Genomic DNA, 14878 nt, shown 5'->3' on the forward strand with positions numbered 1-14878 from the left:
GCGCCGCCGCTCCCGCAGCCGCTGAGTCAGGGCGGGGAGCGAGGGCGGGGAGCAGCTGCCGCACAGCAATCGTCCTGGAGGGCTGAGAAAAGATTTCCCGAGGCTGAGCGACCCCTGACTCTGTGTGAACCGGCTGACTTACTCCTATGGCCTGGCAGCATAAGCAGAAGTGCTGCTGCACAGCCAGTCAGTCCCCAGAAAGCCAAAACTGATCATTTAAAAACAATCTAGGATCTTAAAGATAACTTATCCTTCACTTGTGTGACGTTGTGAGGTTATACAATTGAGTAGAGAAAATAAATCCTCCTTTTGCCTGAGTTACTGACTTACTGATCAAAGTATTCATAAAAAAGCACTCTTTTAGTTTATTGCCCTATTTACTAGAGTTTGGGAACTTATTAACTCATCTGCAGTTTTGCTTTGATCTGATCTACCAAAGCTTTGAGATAAGTCAGTAAATAACAATAAAAGTAATATGGCGTTTGTTTTGTTGGGTGTTTTCCTTTTTTTTTAACCTGTTGAGGCAGCAAAGTTAGAAAAATTAGCAACAAGTATCAAGTCTTGTGTAGGAACTCCCCTTCTTGATAGAACTTTTGAGGTGGCTTCCTGAAGAAATGATAATTAATTAATAGCAAGAAAAGTGAATTGAATACAGGAGTGGCTGGTGGTTCTTTGGGCTTTCCTCTGTTTGTTGTAGAAACGTCTTTCTTTTGGGATTCCCATTAGTCTCAATCGGTCCCCTGGTAAATATCTATGGGGTATTTTTAACTTGTATTAAGGGCCTGAAACAGCATTATTTGTTCTGTTGCTTGTTGTCATGCTCACATGAGGAAAGCAAAAAGTTTAGACTTTTGGTGGCAATAAACTCCAGTCCTGTTATGTTGGACAAATTAATATTCTGAATTAATATGAATTATTTGCTCTTTGTAGGTGTTCAATGTGTTTTCTTTTACCTGAGATACTCAGCAGATCGTGTACTCTCATGTCGGCTGAGGATGGCAAGGCTAGGAAGGGTTTGGCAGCAGCCTGCAGCTGCCTGAGCCAGGATGATAGTGCTAAAATGTTATCAGTGAGAGATGATACAAGAGCTACAAACTGCAACTGAAGGGATTGGAGCCGGATGCCTCTTCCCCAGGTGGGTGGTGCAGGGGTGCAACAGTAACAGAGCGCTCCACCAGGGAGGGTTTGCAGATCCGATCTTCCAGCCTTGCACCTACTGCTGGACATTCCTGTGGCTGAGATTTAAAATTACTTCATTTAATAGTCTGTGTGTTTGAAAATCAGGGGGGTTTTCGCTCCATGGCTGGGTCCACACTGGCACTCCCTTCACTCTTTGTTTAGCAGCTTTCCTGAAAGATTTGTTCACCAAGGCTTCACCGAACAGAATTGGTAAGGCCTGGCACGGACGTGTCCCCCTCTTCAAGCACTCCTTCACAGGATGGTACACTGGTTTGGGTTGGAAAGGACCTTAAAGACGGTCACATCCCACCCCCTGCCATGGGCAGGGACGCCTTCCACTATCCCAGGTTGCTCCAAGCCCTGTCCAACCTGCCCCTGAACACTTCCAGGGATGGGGCACCCTGTGCCAGGGCTTCACCACGATCACAAGGAAGAGTTTCCTTGACCTTTCTCCGGGCTCGGGCTCGGGCAGAGATACGGGCGGGATGCCGGAGCTGCGCAGCCCGGGCGGTGCCGGGCGGTGCCGGGCGCTCCCGCCCGCTCCCGGCGGAAGAGAGCGGCGGCCCGGGCTCGGAGCGGCCAGGGCCCGCCCCCGGCACCACATGATGCCGCCTCTCCTTCCTGCCGCCCCCGTCCCAGGCAGAAAGGGGAAGTGGCCGCGCCGTGCTCCCCGCCCCGCCGCGGGAAACGCGCGGGGCCGCGGTCCCGGCAGAGCCGCGCCCGGAGCAGCGGGGCCGGGCCATGGCGCGCCTGCCGCTGCTGCTCGTCCTGCTCCTGCTGGCGGCCGCGCCGGCCCCGGGCAGCGCCTTCAACCTGGACGTGGAGCGCCCGGCCGTCTACTCGGGCCCGGCGGGCAGCTACTTCGGCTTCGCCGTGGACTTCTTCGCCCCCGACCCCTTCTCGTAAGTGCGCGTTCCTCCCGGCGCTGCGCTGCGCTGTCCGGCGCGGAGATGCGGAGCAGCCCGGCCGGGGCGGCTCTCGGAGGGGCTCTCCTTGCCCAGGCCCCGGGCGGGGATGGAGCCGGTGCCGGAGCCCAGCAGGGACCGCTCCGCATCCCTGCCCCGCTGGCGCGGCTCTGGCGGCCGGGCAGCCAGACCCGATCCCGAGCGGCCGGGGGGGCATGGGGACTCTCTGCACAGCCTGCTCTCAGGCGAATAATGGTGGTGATAAATACCGTGTAGAAAGATGTAGTTATGGTATTTTGGTTCCTGGAGCTGTGTCCCGCGGCATTTCAGAAGATCTGCTGTTCTCTCTGTGAGTGCGCTTTGCGGGAGTGCTGTGTTTGAATTGTGGCGAGTCTGTGCGAGTCGCCAAGCTGCTGAGGAGTCTAGAGAAGGAAAAGTTCCGTGTAAGCACCCTCCACGTCTGCTTCCTGAATGTGTTCCCGTTTCATGTTAAAGATTAGGCAGTGTGTAGTCGCTGTTGTGTTTCAGACCTTTGAATCCTCGTGTCGCTAACAGCACAGCCTCGGTGTTCCCAGAATGAATCAGGCTCTAGTTCTGAAATGTGGGCTACAGCAACATCCAGCTTTTGTCACTTTCCCCCACTCCTCTCCCGTCTTTAGTAAGGGCTGTAAGACTGGAAAAGCTGCTGGCTTTCATTCTGCTGAGGGGATATTCTCTCTCCTCCCTTAATCTTTAACTTGTAAAACTTTATAAGCAAATTGTACAGCTATTGACCAAGCCTTTCTGCAGTACATCATCTAGCCTTGTTTGCATTTTTTTATTGCCTACATATATTAGAAGCCATCCTGTCTTAACTTGCACATGTTGCACCATCTTTCTCTGCTATCTTAATCCTGTAAGTCTTGGTACTAAAAGAAAAAAGCTTCTATTTTTGTCCCGCCCTTTATTTTTAAGTCAGCATGTGTGTCTGCAGAGTTATCAAGAGACTGGTAAATGCATGTAATAAACTTTCTTCCTTGCTTTCTGATAAGGAATTATATGACCCAGCTCTCCATTAAATCATTATTTGGAACCTTTCCATTATTTTTATAAGAACTATTGACCTCAAAGTGTACTGCTGTAAAAGAAAACAGTGTGGTTGCAGGCAGTATGAAAAACTTTTGTATATTTCTAAGGGAATTCTCTCCTTGGTTTTTGTTATTACTAAAAGTTTGTTTGTACCTGCTAATCTAAACACTTTATATTAAAGTTCTTAATTGAACCAAGTAGCTATGCTACTTTTACAGGAACGGGCTCTAGTGGTGTTAAATTTATGCCAATGGACACTGATATTTTGCTTCCTGAAATAGCCAGAAATACTTGTATGCAGTGTCCAGGCATATGGGATATCAGGTGGTTTCTACACCTTTCTTTTTGCTTTGGTGAGCTTTTATTTATCACCTATTTTATATGTGAGCACCAGAGGTTAGTCAGTTTAGTTGGGCTAAAGCTATTTGGATTGTTCTGGCCTGAAACAAAGACATGGTATTAGTTCCTGAATGCTCAAGCTGCTGTTCCACAGTCTATTTTGACCTGCTGGATGCCAAGTTAAAGCTATGTAGAAGTCCAGTGTGGAAGTCCTATTCCAGGAGTGGAAATGGTGGTGGTGTGGCAGGGGGCTGTGTGGTGCCTGGCAGTGGGCACAGCTCTCACAGGAACACAGCTCCAGAACAACTGGAACAGGTTTCTCATGCACCCTCTGTTTCAGAGGAGTTGCACTTGACAGTCCAGCATTCACCTCCATGGAAATCCCAGTTTCTTTGCTGGGCATGGAAAGCCCTGGAAAGAGGCTGTTCCTGAAAGCATACCAGAGGTGCCAGAATACTCCCAGTCTTGTCCCAGCGTTGGGATGGGGTGGATGGTTCAGGAGCATCATTCAGGAAATTGGCAGTATCAAAGCATAGCTGGTGCATTCCCATGGAAATACAATTGTCCCTCTATTCCCTCTTTCCCAAAGTATGTGGATTGGAGACTTCTTAGTATTTGGGTAATTTGCATATTACTATATGAGCTGTGGCAAAATCTGCTTCCTTAGTCTCTGATGATAAAAATGCATTTTTTTTTTATTTGGGGAAAAGACCTTTGTGGAGCCACAAAATGATTCCTTTATTTGTAATCTTTTTAATGAACTTCATCACAAATATTAGCTTAAGAAAAATTTAAAACATACAGTTAGAATGGGAAAGATTAAATCTTTTTAACCAGCATTTCATTTGGGGGGCTTCTCAAAAGTCAGTGGTACAAGAATAAAATGGGAGGTAAGCTACCACTTGTTTAATAGATTGTAATTATAATAAGTGATATGTTTCTTTACTTGGCATTATAATGCTTATTTTTAAGCATTTCTGTTCTGCTCAGAGAGTTGATTTTAAGTTGATTAAAGTGTTTCAAATTCCTGCTCTAGAAATCTAGACAGTCTATGAATGGCAGCTAAGCAAAACAAATGGATTGCAAGCTAGCCTGGATTTTCTATCAGGGTCCATGCCTGGACATTTTTAAAGTTCTGAAAATTAACACAGGTTGAATACTGGTAGGTTTTCATGCAAACTGAGCTTTGATGAGGTGCTACATGTTTATACCTACACTTACCTCTTTACTAGAAAGGAGTCTGGAGATGGCTCTGTAAACCTGAGCGAGTTTGATAAGCCTGGATTTGCCTGCCTGTAGACATTCTCTCCAACCAGTCCTGCAGCTTGTTCAGCAAACCCAGTTTCCAAACCAGAGAACTGATGCCTGACAAGACTTGCTCTTGCATTCCCTCCTAAGCAGTCAAAAGGCAAGCAAAGGAGCAGACTGATTCTGATGAAAGGAAGCACTTGATTTTGTCTTCTAAGCATGACTTCATGCCTTTCTCAGTCAAGTGCTGATGAGTCAAGTGGGTCTCAGGGGTGCTGGGGCTCCTGGAAGGTGCTGGAAGATGCCAAGAGCCTTGTTCAGTGTGTTCCTTACTTTGACACTTCTGAGTTTTGCCACTTCTGAATTTTGCCACCTGTGCAGGCACAGTCTCGGGGCAGTTCCTGCTTGGAGTGCTCTGAACAAGTGTCTGTAGAAGCAGAGATGCAGGAAAGCACAGCAGGTCCTAATAAGAAAATGATGACTGTGCAGTGAAGGTGGGTGAGGAGTCATTAGCATGCAGGTCTGTGGCTGAGCTGGCTGGCACTCCGAGACTGTTTTTACAAGAGCACTTGCTCGGGCAGGGCTGACTCATCACGCTCAGTACATGCTGAGCTCCCTGTGCACTACTGCTTTGTTTATGCATTGTTTCCATTTTTGACTGGCTTCCTTGAATTACCCTTACTCACAAAATTAACCAGAAATTATGCCAGCTGATGGCTTTCGTAAGGTACAGAAGTACACAATTTCCTGTTCTGCCGTACACGTACATCTTTTTGAAAGGCAAAAAGAATATAAAATGTGTTTCTCTCATTTAAAATGTAATCCTAAGCAGGCCTGGATACTTTAAATTTACCATATCTTTTTTTTTCTCTGCTTTTAGTATTTTTTTTTTTTTGCATGCTTTTCTATGCAGAAAAGAGAACCTCATATGAATATCTCTGTAACTGAGAGTAGTTGAAGTTGGATTTGGATTAGAGTAGGCAAGACTTTTGCTTTATTAACTCTTCAACTGTCATAAAGTTATAACAACTGTGCCTTAGGTGTTGAAAACTTTGTTTTGCTTTTTCTTTTTCCTGCAGGACATTTCTTCTGGTGGGAGCTCCTAAAGCAAACACTACCCAGCGCAACATCGTAGAAGGAGGGCAGGTGCTCAAATGTAACTGGAACTCAAACAGGAACTGCCAGCCCATAATATTTGACTCCACAGGTAAAGTGTGGGTCACTGTGAGGAAGATGGGAATGTCTCTGCTCTAATGCTGCTGTGGAGAAGCAGAAAGGATTCAGGTCCCTGTGAGATTTTTTCATGGTCAGGGTGAATGTGGCTGTTTTTTGACTGGCAACTAATCAAGGCTTGCTTGTGCTTTCCTTTTCCTCTCCTCTCTTTTAGAATTCTGTTGTCCCTGGTATGTGCTGAAAGCTTGAGTGAGCAGACATTGTCCTTCTTGTGTTTTAACCTATTTATATTTCTCCTCTGCACTTTCCAGCAAGCCTAAAACATTTGGCAACCTAATTCTAAATGAACCCTGAGGGGTTTTCTTCCTATCAACAATGTGTTATATGAGAAAAGATACTTTTCAATATCACCAGAGGTGGTATAGGCAGAAATACCCAGGAGTTTGATCTGAAATCAGGAATCTGAACCAAAAACTGTGGAGAAACATCTTTTTAAAATTTTTCCCCTCAGATATAACTCCACAGTGTTTGTGCCTTTTATGAAGCAGCACTCAGCTTCCTCAGGTCATAGGTATTCCTTACCCTTTTCTGGAGCACAGAAGAGCCCAGCAGCAGCAGAATGGACATGAAATATTTCAGTCATTCTTCATGCTCTGGTGCACACAGTGATTTCCACAGGCTGTGGCAGGTCATGGGAATGCACTGCATGTGCTTTTCTGCTCCAGCCACTCAGTGCTGAATCTTGTTTTCCACAGCATGTTTCAGGGCAGCAGAAAAACCTCCCCATGTCATGGGAGGGGATTAGCAAGACCCATGTGGCAGGGCAGAGGAAACACCTGTGCCTTGAAGGTCTGATTGGTTGTAATTCATTCTTGCCTCTGCCAGCATTTTGACTTGGCAGCCTAACAGTTGCTAGATGCATGCAGCCTTTTTAAATTGTGTGCAGTAGAGTGGAGAAGCCCTTCTTCTAATTCCATTGTTGAGGTATGCCACAAAACATTGTTGGTGTTCAGATTTCTGAAATCTTCATATCTTTTTGTGAAAATCACTATGTCATCTGTTCCATTGCCAAAAAAGAAAGTAGTATGTAATGGCACCCACAAACTCCAAGTCATTATCACTCCTTTGCTCATTTATCATTCTCTGATATCATTCCATAGGAGCATATCTGCCAGACTGGTAAAAATCTCTAATAAGCTGCAAAACCTGATATTTTTGTCTGCATCAGTGTCAAGACAGCAAAAACAGATTATAACTATCTTCTTTTTGTTGTTGTTCCCTGAGCTAATTGTTTGCTAGAATACAAGTGTACTTTTTGTTAGTTTGGGTACTTTCAAGGAAGAATCTCGATGTCCCTAGTTAATAACCATCATTAACATCATAGCCCAAAAACTTGGGGCTATCTTGGGGAAAGATAAGCCACACATATAGGTTCTAGACACATTTCATGGGAATTACAGTGGATTTATAAGTTTATGCTGTGAACATTTGCAGAAGGCTTTTCCATGTGCCAAGTAGAGTTGATAGAGACCACACTGCTTTGCTGTGTGTCTGTGTTTAAGGTACATGCTCCTGGGCAAACAGTGTTTTGCTCATCATTTGCCTTTAAAGAACAGGCATGTTAATCTCTAGAAATTTAACAGTAAAAATAGCAGGTCATAACAGCTTAAGAGGATTTCTTACAAGCATGCTTTAACTCACTCCAGCTTTGAGGCAATGAATGGGGGAATAATACATTTGTCAATTATTCTCCTGGTGAAAAGGGGCATTGTATTTCAGATAAAATAATAAATGCCCTGAGACAAAAAAGAAAATGTCTTTTTCTCTGTGCACAACACAATGCTCGATTCCCTGTGTTCTGGTGACAAAGTCTCTGCCAGCACTGTAAGCCCCTGCCTGTCCCTGCCCTGTTTGGGAACAGGGCTTAGGGAGGGCTTGTGACCCACTTTGGGGAAACAGGAAGAGGAAGATCTGACCACTAACTTGTGGTGCTGATGCAAAGGGGCTTTTTGCAGACAACTAAATGCAGCCTCTGCAGGAATCCAGGCTCATCCACCACTGCTTCTCATTTGTGCACTACCATTTGTAACTCCAGAGGTGCTGCTTAGCCCTGTGACACAAAGCAGATTTTTTATTCCCCCTCAGATTTGCTGGAAAAAGCAGGTTCTGCATCATTACTTAGATGTGTTTCTTCAAAGTTGTTTTCTAATTGCTTACAGCCATTGGGAAGTCTGACCTGTGGAAATAATGAGAAGCCTGTACTTGTGGATTTCCTCTGTTTGCCTGTCGACACCAAACTCCCATAATTAACAGGAGTCATGACCCCATCCCTGCTCCTGCTCCCTTCTGCCAGGTAGCACAGCTGGAAATGCCAGGGCAGGCCAAGCAGTGAGTGAGAGCAGGGCAGAGGCTGTGTTCCTGTGCTGGGAACGTGGCAAGGGAATGGAGGAAAGAGCAAGCCTTGTTCTGACTGTGTGGGGTTGTGTTTGTCCCTTTGTTTTGTATCACAAATAAATATGAGACTAGGGTTTTACAGAGGTTTTTTTCCTCTATATGTTGCTCTATTATTATTAATTAGAACTATTTCTTCTTAAAAAGTCCTCATTTTATATTTAAGTTTTTCTACAGCTTTATGGGTCCATTCCTCTTCCCTATCTGTACAAAGGCCATGCTGAGCTCATTGGCTGTACAGGGCTAGGTTTTATTTTCTAGCTCTTGCTTTTGGCTTTAACATCATATTTGCACAGCAGCATGGTCATTTATGTGATCAAATGCCAGGACTCTTCCATAGCCCAGGAGGGAAGGTACCAGCTGCTGGAGGATAATCTTTGGAAGAGTTGTTCCAGCCCTGCAGCATCAGCATTGCTTGCTTACTTGCACTTACCCCAGCTGCCCTGGAGGAAAGTGATAAGTTGTTAAGCTGATAGTTCCTGTACTACAGAATTTACTACTTTGTTTATTCCTTCCTGTGGGTGACCACTCAGCTCTGTCAGGAAGGGAGTTGGGCAGTAAGAGCCCATTGCAGTGGGGTGCAATGTCATTTATGTAGCTCTTATGCTGAAATTATATGTATTTTCGTCTTTGTCATGCCCTTCCCATCAGCCTGTAACATAAAAACCAAAATCAAACAAAAGCAGTCATGATAATTTTTAAACCTCTGGCTAAAAAGCAGTGTACTTGCACAGCATATTTTCTCATTTAAAACAGGAATCTATTTCATGGAATCACAGAATGGTTTGGGTTGAAAGGGACCTTAAAGATGATCTAGTTTCCACCTCCTGCCATGGGCAGGGAGAATTTGTGAGAGGGAACATCCCTTTGTCCTGGATCTCTCAGCACAGTAGTTCTACTCACTGAAAACACACTGGAGAATATTCAGTCCCTGTGTTTCTGTGCACATTACACTAATTGCTTTTGACATTCTGGTATACATGGTGGCTTTGGAAGGCAAAGTGTGTATATGGCACATTAACACTTCCCAAATGTGAAGATGCTTTGCTGTGGGGCTTCTCAGCCTTTTGGCAGTGACATCAGTTGGCTTTGATTTAACACAGTTCTGACTGTGTGACAGTGGCATAACAGACATGTGTGGTAGAGTCTGCCCTGAAGTTCAGGGGTGCACATGGCTGTGCTGCATCTGCTTGTGTCATGGGGCTGGAAATTGAATACTTTTTTTAAAATAGGCTTTCTGATGTCATCAGGCAAGTCTTTCAGGCTGGTTTCTGCTCTTAGGAGCACACAAAGGTAGTAGGTTAAGAAGGACCCAAGCACCAGAGCAAGCTTCCTCATCTGCACACCTCTGTTTTGGTCCTATTGCTAAACTGAAATATTAAGCAGTGCTGCTCTTACTTTAACAGGTTATCCTGCAAGTCTAGGTAGAAACAGGGCTGATTTAAACACTTTTTTAGCCCTGTTCCTGTTTACCTTGTTAATTCAGCAGTGAACATACCTCTGTCACAAAACTAAAACTTCTGGTATTGGTTTTCTTCTATATCTTGTCTTTTTTCTACAAGTTACAAAGCACTATCACAATTTCAATTCAATTATTATGCAAAATACTTGGAATTTTTCCCTTCTGTCCCAGTTGACTTTCAGAATGTGTAGGAGGCCCTTTTTTTTAGGACAAGCACTAAAGGGAAATTCATATTCTGAAGACAGTATATTCTTAAAAAATATCATAAGCACAAGGAATGGTGATAAATCCTTTCCTCTGCAAAATGTTTTACATTGCACATTCAGATTAACAAAAATCACAGGTTGTAGCTCGAGGTAAATATTTATCTTCATTCATTCTTATCTCTTCTCCACATTGGATAATTTTGTGACTGAAAATCTAGTTTATTTTTTGTTTAAATCCATAGAAATAGGGGGATGCACTGAATTTTGTGAAGAAGAAAGTATCCAGGAAAGCGAGTCATGGAAAAACTGTTTTTACACCTGGCTGAGCCCTTTCTACCAGACTGACCAGAGATGTGGTTCCTCTCTCACAAAGCTTAACACTTGGCTTTTTCTGCCAGCTGCTCAGCAGCATTTTCCAGGAATAACATATTTCCTGTGGGTAAACTGTGAAGGGAATGCAGTTAACACAGCAGCCCATTTTCTGTTTCTGATCAGTTCCGAGGCCAAGGTCCAAACCTATTTGTTTTTAAGGTGTATCAGTCTCCCTCTCCTTTTTTCATCTCCACAGCCTTTGTGGACTGGCACAGCAAATTTTTTATAGATAGTACCAGATATTGCCAACAGTGTTTCCATAAGCTTCCTCAGGAAAAAGATTCTTGAAAAGTTAAAGGGTAATCCACGAGTTAAAAATTTATTTTTGTGCAGTTGCCTTTTTCTGTGTCTAAAATTAAATATATGTTTTCTATGCAACAGGAAGATCAAAAGTTCACTGAGCCAGACAGCAAAACCAGTGAGCAGAGGGGTGGCCAAATGTGCTTTTTAGGAAAATCTACACATCATCTTTATGTTTTTACTTATGTATTTTACAGTTAGGTATGCATGGAATGGCAGGGTTGATACACTTGCTAATTGTCTGACATCTAGATAAGTAACTCCATTATTTGCCCCTGGAATTTTAGAGGATCATTCTGAGTTTTCATTTCAACAAACAAAAAATTTTTCATAGACCCATGTAACCAGCTGGAGTTAGTCAGGCTATACACATGGCAAATTAATATAAATAAAAAGTTTCCTATGTGCTTGTTTAAAAAAGAGAAAATATCTTCATAATTATTTATATTATTTCATTTTTCTTATTGGGGTCCTATCTCATCATCAGTCAAGAATAGTGGAAAATGGGTTGGTAGAAATAGCATTTCTTCATGTGTCTGTGGCTTTTTATAAAAGTTTAACCAAATTTTTTTGTTACCTGCTGCTTTTTAAAAGGAAAACTTTAATTGAGAAACGTGTCTGCTGCACTACAAGATGCTTGAAACTGTAGCTCTTTATATCAGCATCAGAAAGTGCAGTCCTGAGACTGCCTCAAGAGCTGCTGCATTTAGAATCATCTGATGAAATGCAGACAGCTCTATGAACTGTTACAAAGGAAAATATGCTCACAAAACCGATTTGAACTTCTATGCTAATGAATAGCAGATTTCTTGAGCAGAATTCGTGTTAAGGCCAGGAAGATTTGCTTGCTCAGACAATGGATTGTTTTGCTTTTCTGAGACCTGTGGTAAACCAGGGATGCATGGCTGAGTGGTCATTCCTTCTCTTGGGGAAAGCTTTCCCTACGGCTTTCATTCCCTGCAGCAGATCTCAAAATTCAAGACTGGGGAGACTTACAGAAGCTGTTCAATACTAGAAACAGGGAGCATCTCAAATGTTTTCAGCTCAGTGTGGTGTGTTTTTAGTGCTTTGGGAAAAGAATTCAGTGTGGCCTCTGCCTGGAGAAAGTTTTACCAAGGATAGTTGTACTGTCCCTCCTCTTCCCTCCTCCTATGATTTGATGCATCAAAGTAATTTTAGAGAAACTATTTGTGCTTCAATGCTTTTGGATACAATTCTTTGGAGACTGGATATTTTGTTTTGTGCTAAAAGAGGAGAAGGAAACTTTTGCAGAGGAAATACCCTTGTAAAGAACTCTCCTGATTATTCCTTATGTTTGCCGATTTGTTTTTTTTTTCTGTCCCCCAAGTGGGTGATTTTAGACAATAGGGGGCTTTGTTTGGAAGCCTAAACCACCAGTTTGGCATGGCTGGATCTATCTGTGACCTATTTCACTTGAAGTGGGTATTTTAACTGCCTGGGGCAGCTTTGAGCTAGATCTGCTGATCTTGAAGCAGACCTTGAAGATCTGCTGATGCTGAAGTGATGGTTGGAGTGGGTGCCATGAGCTTACATTTCCCTTCTGAAGATTTTGATCATTTGTACAAAACAGTCAATTGTTCAAAACTCCATCATTTCCACTTACAAAATAAGGAAGTGTGAGATAGGTCGGTATTCTTTGAAAATAGCTTGCTTTAACAAAGTACTGCTTTATTTTTGGCTGATTGCTTTATTGGTATCACCATGGAATCCACAGGGGAATTTCAATCTCAAAGGCCATTGATTTAGTCGACACTAAAACAATAAATCTTGTGAAGACCATTCGTTGATTGGGAGTGAAAAGGATTGATTTTTATCTGGCTAAACCTCCCATTAGCTCAGTGCCCCTGAATTTGGTTGTTGTCCTTACCCTTCTGCTGGATAAGTGAGGCGTGCCCTGGGATGTGAATGCAGAAGAGAGCAGCAGAATGGATTGAACCTTCTCTGCTTGCTGGAGCTGACAGCAGAGAGCTGCTCGTGCTTTTGTGATTAGGCAGAGTCCTGCATGAACACTGCTGGCTCTGTGTGTGCGTGTGGCTGGATCCCAGGGCTATGACGAGCTGGAAAAAAAAAAAAAAAAAAGTCAGCTTACTTATATTAGGCAAGGGAAAAGATGTTTTTGTTCCAGCACTGACCGGGGAAAAACACAGGATTCATACCTCAGAAGAGGGAAGGGAGAAGTGGGAAGGTCTGTATTCCCATCTCCCTGAGTCATTGCAAAACACTGGGGCTAAACCAAGGTTGCTAAAGCATCAGCTGCCTCCCAGCATGGGGTGCTTCAGATGAAGATAAGCTTGTGTTCACATGCTCCTGCTGCATCAACTGAGCTTTAAATCATTCAGATTTTGGATGTGGTGATAGATGAAAGATACTCTACACTGCATAGAGTTCTGCTATTATGAAAACAGGACTCTTGCATATTTTATAGCTTTGTCTTTCTTTTGGCTAGCTGCATAATTTCCTTTTACCTCGGAACTATGGTTACCTTTTACCTATCCAACTTCATTTACATTGAATCAGCATAGTTACAAAGAGGTTTATTTTAATGACAGGTCTGTGAATTGGGTAATTACATTTTACAACTTCTGAAGTGATATTAGTATGGTGACACTGAACCAGGTTTCATCAGTTCAGTGCCTCTTGACTCAGGATCATCTCTGTTAAGTCTGGCTGAAGATGGGGTAAATGCTTTAGTTCAGTTTGCTCATCACCATAAAAACAGGCAGGCTGCAAGTTACAACTGGTTCCACTTACTCAACAGCAGGACTTTCCTAGTAACTCCTTTGTTCCTGTAACTGATAACATTTACCTTGGGAAAAGAAGGTGCCAGCTATCCAAAAGTGATAGTTAAAAGAAATCCATTGCTGAAAAAACTTTGGGTCTTTTTATTATGTTTGGAAGATGGATTTATTTTCTTTTTCTGCAATTTCTACCCAGCATCTCTCCACATTAATTTTCATTTATAAATTCATATCCTATGGGATGTAATAAAGACACAGTGTTCCATTGGTCCATCAGCAATGGACCAATTTTTTTGTTTTTTAAATTTTAATTCTGTTCTTTCCCTGACTACCCCACCCCTCCACCTCCACAAGGAAAGTACCTTGTGAGACATAGCACTGTTGACTTGACATGTCAGCCCTTTTTCCCTATTCAAAGAGTCATGTAAAATCATCTTGTGATGCCTGCTACAGTCAGAAGGAGCAAAGGAAAGAGCAGGGCATAAGCTGCCTTTGCAGATGGAAATAATACCCCATGGTCATATGACATAATCCTGGAATTAATGATGCATCAAGTACAAGTCCTTGTAGCACTGACAAGTAGCACTGTATAAAAACTATGAATGTTTTCTTGAATAAATCTAGTCAGAATATAGTTTGTTTGAAAAAAAAAAAAAAAACCAAAACCAAACCAACCTTTTTAAAGGCTTTTTCAAGGCAAGGTTGGATGGAGCTCTGAACAACCTGGTCTAGTAGAAGGTGTCCCTGCCCATGGTAGAGAGGTTGGAAACTTTAAGGTCCCTTCAAACCCAAACCATTCTTGATTCTATGTGATTCTATGATTAAAATGTATGTCATTGGCTTCAAGGCATGTGTAAGGTATTTTTGGGATCCTCTGAAATTTTAGAAATACAAGAAAAGACTATAAGAAATATAATAAGGAAGAACCTAAGGCTGATTATAATACATCAAAGCATTGGTCTGGATTTATAAATTGCTGGATGTTTAAATCTTACCTGTAATACAGTTTGGTTCATTTAAAGTACTGTTTTTTAATGGGTATGGTAGAAGGCTTGTTATTTTTGTTTTTTAAAAATTATATAACTACCACCAAAAATGATATGAAGGTAAAATAATCAGGTCAGGCTCTTTGTAACAAAACACAGAAAAGCTGAAGTCAGTCCTGTACCTTCCCAGACACATCTACTTTATGGTATAGGTCAACATTGGACTGTGGTTAAAACTGCTTCAGTGAGGGCTCATATTTAAGTGTTTTAATGTTTGTTTTTCCCAGTCATGAAGAAAAATTCAAATGGCTTCTTGTTTAAAGTGAGGGGATTTTTGTTGAATGGGTGTTTTCCAGATTTCCTCATAAAATTAGTTTCTCTTTGGATCTGAGAGAAAGGCTTATAATCTGTTTGCACAGTTTTTCCTGGG

The 14878-nt window shown here is 42.7% G+C and overlaps 1 protein-coding gene across 1 annotated transcript in view; it reads left to right on the forward strand.

Moving 5' to 3' along the window:
• The first annotated feature begins 1808 nt into the window (after nt 1-1808).
• Nucleotides 1809-14878, forward strand: part of ITGAV (integrin subunit alpha V) — a 44682-nt gene continuing 31612 nt past the window's right edge. Inside the window, exons 1-2 of the mRNA XM_056496299.1 lie at nt 1809-2081; nt 5819-5946. Coding sequence (XP_056352274.1) covers nt 1921-2081; nt 5819-5946 — 289 coding nt within the window. The 5' untranslated portion in view covers nt 1809-1920. The remainder of the gene's footprint in view (nt 2082-5818; nt 5947-14878) is intronic.

Source organism: Oenanthe melanoleuca, chromosome 7 (assembly GCF_029582105.1).
Source record: "Oenanthe melanoleuca isolate GR-GAL-2019-014 chromosome 7, OMel1.0, whole genome shotgun sequence".
NCBI lineage: Eukaryota > Metazoa > Chordata > Aves > Passeriformes > Muscicapidae > Oenanthe > Oenanthe melanoleuca.